This window comes from Echinops telfairi, unplaced genomic scaffold, assembly GCF_000313985.2.
Source record: "Echinops telfairi isolate 266 unplaced genomic scaffold, ASM31398v2 ScPeMD7_8;HRSCAF=38, whole genome shotgun sequence".
Classification (NCBI taxonomy): domain Eukaryota; kingdom Metazoa; phylum Chordata; class Mammalia; order Afrosoricida; family Tenrecidae; genus Echinops; species Echinops telfairi.
The window spans coordinates 13,662,065-13,671,848 of NW_022103905.1; the positions used below are offsets into that span (position 1 = coordinate 13,662,065).

At 39.1% G+C, this 9,784-nt stretch overlaps 1 protein-coding gene and 1 pseudogene across 5 annotated transcripts in view; both read right to left on the bottom strand.

Annotated features, from left to right (window-relative positions):
* Positions 1 to 9,784, bottom strand: part of CCPG1 (cell cycle progression 1) — a 44,129-nt gene that overhangs the window by 22,014 nt on the left and 12,331 nt on the right. For all 5 annotated transcript variants that reach the window (XM_045286445.1, XM_045286443.1, XM_045286444.1 and 2 more), the window contains exon 2: positions 2,687 to 2,757. In XM_045286445.1, coding sequence (XP_045142380.1) covers positions 2,687 to 2,746 — 60 coding nt within the window. In that variant the 5' untranslated portion in view covers positions 2,747 to 2,757. The remainder of the gene's footprint in view (positions 1 to 2,686; positions 2,758 to 9,784) is intronic.
* LOC115868243 lies at positions 5,642 to 5,729 on the bottom strand (annotated as a pseudogene).

The following is a 9,784-nucleotide window of genomic DNA, read 5'->3' on the forward strand; positions in this document are numbered from 1 at the left end:
TCCCTGAGGATTATCAGCCATCTGGAGCAACCACACCTTACTATCTGCCCCACCCTACGTGCTGATACAGATAGTGGATTATTCTCCTGAAGGAGAGCCCAAAGACAAGGTCAAGCCAACTCAAGGAGGGTCATGGTTAAACTGCCATCTTGACTCTAGAATCTGCCCATCTTGTCAAATGTGTACTCCTAGAGTCTCTCCTTCCTATTGCGTCTACAGCCCTAGCTCGTCCCCCTCCTATTATAAAACCCCTTCCTGATATGATGAAATTAGGGAGACTTGCAGGTCCCCAAAATGTGTAAAGCCATAACTGGAAATGTATTCGCTCTCTCTGCACGGACCTGTCTGCTGAGATCATGGCCGTCTGGGAGGCAAGCAATTTCATGCCTTATCTTGTCTGATGTCTCTTTAATCTTACCCATCAATTGCACAACCACCCCTTGGACCCGTTCCATTGTGGGGGCTGGTACCCCACAATCAAAGAATATTCTAGTTAGCAGCCCAAAGCTTAACCCACTGTGTCACCAGGGAAGATTTACAATTTAGTTATTAAAAATGTAATGGTAGCATGGCGTCGGAGTCAGATTCTAAATCAAGTCAGTCCCAAAGTTGCATGCTGACTACACTCTATACTATAGGATTAGTTGGTAAGTTTTAAACTCGGATGAATTTTAAACTCACTCAATATTTATGTAACTACCATTAGCAAAACATTCTGTTTGGGGGCATAAAATCCAAATCCAAAATTCAAATTTATAACCTATTCAGGCATACAAACCACATACAAATAACTGCTTATCAAAGAAAATATTACTAAAATATGTTTAAATGTATGGATTAAAATGGAAGCACCAGGATAATGCAATGAATTTAAAGGATAAAGATTAGAAGTAGGTGTGTAGGAAGATGGATAAACGAAGAGCATTCATTCTGAAAGAATAGTCTAAGAACATACTCCAGTGACATTTTGCTAAGTGTTACAGAGGTCTGATGGGCCGCCTCACCATAAAGATTCACGAGTAAGATTCCCACCACTACTTTGCTCCTGTATTGTTAAGGATCCTTGAATGAGAAGTTGCTAAGGGAGATGATGTGACTTTTGTAGAAAAGAAGTTAAATAGTACAGTCATTTGTGATTAGAGGAAAAACAAACAAAATCCCCATCCTAATTGGTATAGCGTCTGTTAAATTTATGTATGAACTATTCATGCATAAAGAGTAATGCTTATTTTGTTAATGTTATTTTCTATAGCATATAACTAACAAATTAAACATGAAATTATCAAAGTAATTCTAAAAATAATCATTTAACATTTTTTATCAATGAAGGAAAATAAGAGAGGCTTTTAAAAATCGTAAGAACAAAGAGGAAGCTTTAGACAGATCCATGAAAGCTTTGGTATGATTTTTATTTTTTCTGTTCATAAATATTGACTGTAATCATACAACAGTTAAGTGCTTGACTACTAGTTGACAGATTGGTGGTTCTCACTTAGCACCTTGCAACACACGCTTGGCAATCTGGATCCCAAAGGTCACTGTCATGAAAACCTAAGGAGCAGTTCTATTCAGCACACATGAGGTAACCACGAGTCACAATCAACTCACCTTAGATCATGTAACCTCATTCTTCTAAAACAACATAACAGAACGTTAGCAGAGCACATGTGTCTTTCTGGTCTGCTCAAAGCCAGGATTGGCTATTTGCAAAAGATGTACTGTTAGCCTAATTGCTTAATCAGTTTAATCTTTCATTTCCTCAAGTGTAAAATGAGAATAAAAACATATCTACTACAAAGTTGGGGGGGGGGGTTAATTATGAGAGAATATTGGAGTAGTAATGGGTCTGATCCATAATATCTAAAAATGAAACCCACAATTGTTGTGTTGATTCCAGTTCCTGGCAATTCCATAGGGCAGAGAGCTTCCCTACAGAGTTTCACAGGCTGTCATTCTTCTAAAGAAGCAGATGGTCACATCTCTCTCCCACTGGCCATCCTGTAAGCAGTTGGGCACTTTAACCACTCATAACCACTATGCCACCCAGTTCCTTGGACCCATAGTAAGCCTTCAATAATTATTTGCTTAATGCCTAGAATCCAAGGAAACCAATATACAATAACATAGAAGATGATGACTCATGGAGTTTTCAATAGTTAATATGTGTGAGAAAATGTCAAAGTAACAGATTAGTGAAACTTACATTGAAATGTAGAAAACTATTGGCCTTCCAAGTAACTGTGTAGCATAGGTATACTCCAAGTTGCAAACAATTTGATGGAGATTTTTTTTTGGGGGGGGACGGTGTTTCAAATAACGATTTCACCTCACTTATTTCACATCACTGCTATAGACTTCAATATTACAAATGGCGGGGGATGGACAACAGAAAAGTGGGTGAAGGAAGACGTCCAACAGTGTAAGACATGACAAAATAATAATAATTTATAAATTATCAAGGGTTCATGAGGGACTGGGTAGCAGGAGGGAGGAGGAAAAATGAGGGGCTGATGCCAGGGGCTTAAGTGGGGATCAAATGTTTTGAGAATGATGAAGGCAATGAATGTGCAAATGTGCTTTACACAATTGATGTATGGATGGATTGTGGTAAGAGTTGTATGAGCCCCTAATAAAATGATTGGGGAAAAAATATTACAAATGGCATTCTAAGTATTAATTAGCATACCTCATGATTGATGACAGTCCAACCACAAGATGAATCACTGTCGCTGGAATTTTCAGACATGTTTCAGGTATCTACAAACACAAGAAAATATTGATTTGTAAGGAATTTTTTTTTAATTTATGAGCATATAAGAAGTGCTATATGTGGCACGAAACATGAAGAGTGGTAGAATGCCTTTCAGGGAAATTGAGATAACTTATTCACATATTTACCGAGCAGGACAAATACAACCAGATTTTTAAGAGAAGGCTATCTTCCTGAGCTAGTATAGCCTGGACAGTCAAATTACTACAATGAAGAAGAAAATGGGTGTAAAAGAAAGTGGATTTGACCACAGAGAGCTGAAAAGTGGAATCAAAAAAAGTGGAATCAAAATTGCATTATTAAGTATAGGATTAGAAGACGGTGAATGAGGGAAAAACAAGAGTGAAGGTCTAGAATTTCAATTAACTCTAAGATATTGAATGTCTAGCTAAAGAAACCAAGCAGGTAAGAAAGGAAGGGCTCCCACATCAAGCACAAGGAAACTACTGATAAACATAAAACAAATGAACTTCTTCAAGCACATGAGACACAAAGTGGGTATTATGAAAATAACCATGCTGGCAATATTTTAGTTGACTATCACAAATTAAAAGACCAGTGGTTAGCAAGAACGTAGAATCAAGCCCTAAGCCAGTATACGCTGATTGGTTTGTTCTCCCTTCCTGATCTCTAATTTTAATTAATAAAAAAAACCAGCTCGCTAAAGTAAACTGTATCTTACTGACTTTATTCCACACATCAAAATACTTCACACTTGTAAGTGCTTTTATCATTACACATGTACTGTGCACATATTAGACCTAAGCTGATGGTTGATATTCTAACAGAACCCTACTGCAGACAATATGGAACCAGTGCTTAATTAAGGAAAATAGGCACCCACTAAAATGCCACAGATCTGGCTTACCCATTGGTGGCTTTTGAAACTCACAATACATGAGAGAATATTAACAGCAAATTAATATTTCAAAAAGAAAACAAAAAAATGGCTGGTCATTAATATATTAAAATTCATGATTAAAATAGTTGATTGTATGACTTTTATGACCTTATAAAAAGGGTATATAGCAGATGACTGGGAGAGATATAGAAGATAGAAATGGAGATAAGAGATGAGGCTTGACGGAGATACAATTTTTCTGGGGTACCTAGCACCACCCAGTGATTATATTAGTCCTGACAGGTATAAACCAGTTTTGTTATATTAGTTGTTGTTGATTTATTTTTTGTCTTCTTTTTTGGGGGGGTATGTTTTGCTCTGCTTTGTTTTGTGTGTATTGTTGTCTGTGCTTGTCTACCTCGACAAGACAGGTGAGATGAGCAATCTGGAGGAGCAAACAATGGGACTGACAGCTCCAAGGGACACGGACGGGAGAGGGGGAGGTGGGAGAAAAAGAGGGGGTTGTCAACAAACCAGGGACAAGGGAAGAATAAGTGATCTAAAATTGATGGCGAGGAGGGAACAGGATGCTTGCGAGGGCTCCATCAAAGGTAATGTATGTGAGAGGAATTACCAAAACCCGAATGAAGGCCAAACATGATAGTGGGACATGAGGAAAGCAAAAGGAAATAGAGGAAAGAACTGGGAGGCATAGGATATTTATATAGGTCTAAATATAGGCATGCATATATGTAAATAGATTTATATACAATGACAGGAGAATAGAGCTATGTACATATATTTATTTACAAAGTATCACGGTAACAGATGGACACTGGGCTTCCACTCAAGTACTCCCTCAACACAACAATTTGTACTACTAACACAGCACTCATTGATGTTCACCTTGCATGACATGATCGCTGATAAAATGGGTACATTAAGTAAATATGGTGAAGAAAGTTGATGGTGCCAGCTATCAAAAGATATAGTGCCTGGGGTCTTAAAGGCCTGAAGATAAACAAGCGGCCATCTAGCTGAGAAGCAACAAAGCCCATATGGAAGAAGCACACCAGCCTGAGTGATCATGAGGTGTCAATGGGATCAGGTATCAGGCATCAAAGATCCAAAACAACAAAAAGCTTATCAAAGGGAATGAGGGGGAGGGCAGAGTGGAGACACAAAGCCCATCCGTAGTCAATTGGGGACCCCCTATCAGAACGGCCACAAGGAAGAGACGAGCCTGTTGGGGTGTAGTAAAGCACCGATGAAACACACAACCTTCCTCTAGCTCAGAGGTTCTCAACCTGTGGGTTGTGACCCCTGTGGGGGTTGAATGACGCTTTTACAGGGCCTGCCCTGATTCATAACAGTAGCAAAATTACAGTTATGAAGTAGCAACAAAACTAATTTTATGGTTGTGGGGGGGGGCCCACAACATGAGGAGCTGCATTGAAGGGTTGCGGCATTAGGAAGGTTGAGAACCACTGCTCTGGTGTATTCTTTCCATCTTCTTTTGATGCTTCCTAAATGGTTCAATATTTTACCCAACAAATCTTTCAATTTTGCCAACTCCAGGCTTGAATTTTTTTTCTTGAGTTCCTTCAGTTTAAGATATGCTGAGTGTCTTCTTCCTTTCTGATTTTCTTACTCTCGGTCCTTGTACTTCATTATAACACTTTGGTCAACCGATTACAAGGAACTATATGTGACCTCCTCCCTGGGGGACAGACAACCGAAAAGTGGGTGAAGGGAGACGTCGGACAGGGCAAGATGACAAAATACCAATTTATAAACTATCAAGGGCTCATGAGGGAGGGGGGAGCAGGGAGGGAAGGGAAAAATGAGGACCTAATGTCGGGGGTTTAAGTGGAGAGAAAATGTCTTGAGAATGATGTACAAATACGCTTTACACAATTGATGTGTGTATGGATTGCGATAAGTTGTATGAGCCCCTAATAAAATGTTTTAAAAAATTAAAAAAAAAACACTTTGATCAAGCAGCCCTCTGAAATTTCCCACCCCCCCCCCAGTATGGGATAGGGGCGCTGGAGCCTGCGAGGAGCAAGCTGGCCCCAAACTTCTCCAAATCCACATTTCTTTGCCTTTGTAGGAGGACCCTCTGAAATTTTCTGCTCAGCTTTTACGTCATTATTTCTTCCATTTGCCTTACTTACTCTATGAATTAAAGCAAGTTTCAGTATCTTCTGACATCCATGTTGGTCTTTTGATTTTTTCTTTCCTTTTTAAAGACCTTTTGCTTCCTGTATGCAGGATATTTGTGATGTCATCTCACAGCTAAGCAGATATCCTATCATTAATGCTCAGTATGTCAAGTCTATTCTTGGGATGTTCTCAAAATTCAAGCGGGATAAACTCAGGGTCATATTTTTATACTAGTGTACTTTTTTTTTTATATACACGATTGATAGTCTGGTTCCACAGTCAGCCCCTGGGCTGTTTTAGCTGCTGCTATTAAGCGATTCTAAGGAGCACTGGTGGTGTCCTTGTTAATATGGGCTGCTAAACGGCGGTTAGAGTTCAAAACCACCAGCCACTCCTCGAGGGATGAGGCTTTCCATTCCCATGGAACTGCAGTCTCAGAAGTCCCTATGGCAGCTCTACCCTGTCCTAAGGAGTCAGGACCAGTCAGAACTGACTCAGGCAGGGAGTTCGGGTCACAGATGTAGCCAATCTCTGCGTATTCCATCTGGAGAGGTCAATGTGCACAGTCTTTGTTCATAGGTACCTTTGAAAAGGGGATCTGTGATGAAGAAGTCTTTTGGTCTTACAAAAATCTCATATTTTCCAAATACTTCCTTTGTTCCCACCTTTCCCATTCCAATTGCCGATAATTACCAAAGGCATCTTAATTGCATGTTTGATCAATTTCACACTGAAGAAGTTGGTCAGGTTCTTCAAGTTCATCACTAGCTTTAACGGCTGGTGCACACATTTGAATAATTGTTGTGCTGACTTCATTTCCTTGTATACGGATAAATATTCGATCACAGACAGTGTTGTTCTTTAAGATGTCCTTTTGGAAGATGAATGCAACACCACTCCCCTTGAATTTGTCATTCCAGGCACAGTAAACCGTAAGACTGTCTTATTCAGAATAGTCAATACCAGTCCATTTCATCTCTCTAATGCCTAGGACACCGACTTTATGTGGTTCATTTTCATTCATTTTTTATGACTTCCAGTTTTCCTAGACTCATACTTCATACATTCCAAATTCCAATTTTTTAAAATTATTTTTTAAAATTATTTTATTGGGGGCTTGTACAACTCATCACAATCCATACATCCATCCATTGTGTCAAGCACATTCCACATATGTTGCCATCATCATTTTCAAAACATTTTCTTTCTACTTGACCCCTTGGTATCAGCTTCTCTATTTTTGTCCCTCCCTCCCCCACTCCCTTCCTCACACTCGCTAATTTATAGATTATTATTCTGTCATGTCTCACAGTGACCGATATCTACCTTCACCCACTTTTCTGTTGTCTGTCCCCCAGGGAGGGGGTTATATGTAGATCACTGTGATCGGTTGCCCCTTTCTCCCACCACCTTTCCCTTACCCTCCTTGTATCGCTACTCCAAGTTCCAATTAATAGATATTTGCAACTGTTTCTCCTTATTTTGAGTTATGTCCCGTTAGCAAATGTAGGTTCTGAAGGCTTTACTCCATTCGTCATCATGGTCAACACTGAGACGGCAGTCTTCCTCAGTCATATTTTGAGTGCCTTCAGACCTGAAGAGCTCATCTTCTGACACCGTCTCGGATAATGTTCTGCTGTCCATGAGGTTTTCAGAGGTTAATTCCTCTCAAGTGGACAGCCGATTCCTTTTCTGTAGTCTGTTCTTAGTCTGGAAGCTCTGCTGATACCCATTCACTTTGGGTGACCCTGCTTGTATCTGAAATATCAACTGACAAAGCTTCCAGCATTACGGCAACACATAAGCCTTCAAAGTACAACAAAAACTGACAGACAAGTGATGGTGGCATGTTAGGTAGGCAGTAAAGAAAGAAATTTCTAGAGCAAGATAAAAGTACGAGCACAAGTCTACATTGTTTCTCAAGGAGCACAAAATCCTGAAGAAAATCTGAGCTTCTCTCCCATTGTTTAGAAATGCATAAGCTTTCCTCTTTTTAAAAGCTTTAAGAATAACCTACAAATAAGCTGAGTTTACTACGCAGCTGCATAGGGATGAAAAATCATGCAACCTGTAACACTGAGGGTGCTTTGTGAAGGTGACTGGGAGCTCTTTTCAACACCTGGGCATCCTTTTTTTAACCTCAGACTAATTTCTTTACCAAAATCTCTAGTCTTATATTTTTAATTGCTTCCTGAATGGTTTTTCAAGCATTTAAAAAAATAACGAAAACATTGAAATTGTATTCTTGCTTTTCATTTTTGGTTACCTCAGAGAATAGTATCAGCCAAAAACAATCTGGCATAAGCAAATCATGTAATGCTTTACAGGTTCTAAGAATTTAGCTTTTACACTGAAGGTAATTTACAATCACAGAAGTGTCTTCAGGAAAAGAATGAAGGATCACTCTGGTTGCCTCCTGAGACAACACGGTATGGGAGCAAAGAAAGAAGCAGATCATTGACAAGTTTACTGCAATCACGCAGGAGAGAGATGGCAGTTGGAACCAAGATGGTGGCCGTGAAGACAGTTACAGTAAAACGGAATTGAAATTTCCCCATGAACCTTCTGAAGAGTCTCTGAGAGGGGAAGACCTCAAAAGCAGTAGGTTATAAAAGGAAAATCAGTGAGTGGATTCTGGTTAGGTTAAATTTGAAATACAGTAATTACATCCAAGTAGAAATGCATGTAAGCAACTGGAGAATGAGTTTGGTGTGTGTTACAGCTAAAGATGCAATTTTTAAATACTTAAACTGTCAAAGCTCAAAAAAACTCAATGAACTCAGTACCATCAAGTCAATTCCGACTCATGGCAACCGCTCACGACAAGGTAGAACTACCCCTGCGGGGTTTTGAGACTGTAACTCTTTACAGGGGTACAGAGCCCCATCATTCTCCTGAGGAGTGACTGGTAGTTTCGAACTGCTACCTTCAGGGTCAGCAACCCAATGTATAACCCACTATGGTGCTAGGCTCCTCCAAAGTGAGTGGTAATTAATACAGCAATAATATCAATTTTAACTAACACGATACTAGTAGGAATGTTACCTGATGTGATGGTGGCCCTCATCATTTCATAGTGGCTACATTTTACTATAGAAGAGGTAAGGTTTCTATCACCCTACCTCCTAGAAGACGGCCTGATGGAGAAGAATGGGGCATTCTCCTACACGTCTATAATTCCAATGAAGGCAGCCAATGAAATATCAGAGAAACAACACATGTACTGGTGTAATGTGATCAAAGATGAGAGTGAGTCTGTATTGGTTTTAAGAACCCATTCCATTTATTTTTCAAGTTCCAGAACTTTCCTCTTTCGAAATGATATGAAACCTATTTTAAGAGACTTGACTTATGAAAAATTTTAAGTGTCCTTTGTAATTAACTCCATTTTTTTGTACAAAAGTGCCCTAAAGAAATATTTTTTAAATGTGTCTAGACTAATGTGGAATATACTACATTCATACATTCAACAAATACTATTGAGTCTCTGCTATGTGCTCCTAATCATTCCAAGTGCTGGAGATACAGCAATTCGGGGAGGAAGGAGGGCAAGCTTGCCCAGAAATGAACTTTTATTAGCCGAATACATGAGCGATTTTAAAAGTCCATTAAATAATTCCACTGTCTTTTCATTTTTCCACGAACTTTCTAAAGCTTCTAATATACTAAGCCAATTGGTGTCAAGTGCTATGAAGTAAAAAAACAGCAAGTAGGGAACGCTCCATGCCAGGCATTAGAGTAGAGGACTACAGTCAGGAAAAGCTCGTGTAGAGGTGCTTGAAATAAGTAGTTTCCAACCCTTTTACTATTTTAACACAAATGAGATTTAGTTATGTGAAATCAAATACCCACAGATAAGCCAAATATTAAAAAGTCCTCCTACTGTCACCTGGGATGAAAACCAAAGTGAATTCATCAATTTATCTAAAAAAAACAATGAAACTTATAAACTACATTTTTTCATCATTTTATTAGGGGCTCATACAACTCTTATCACAATCCATACA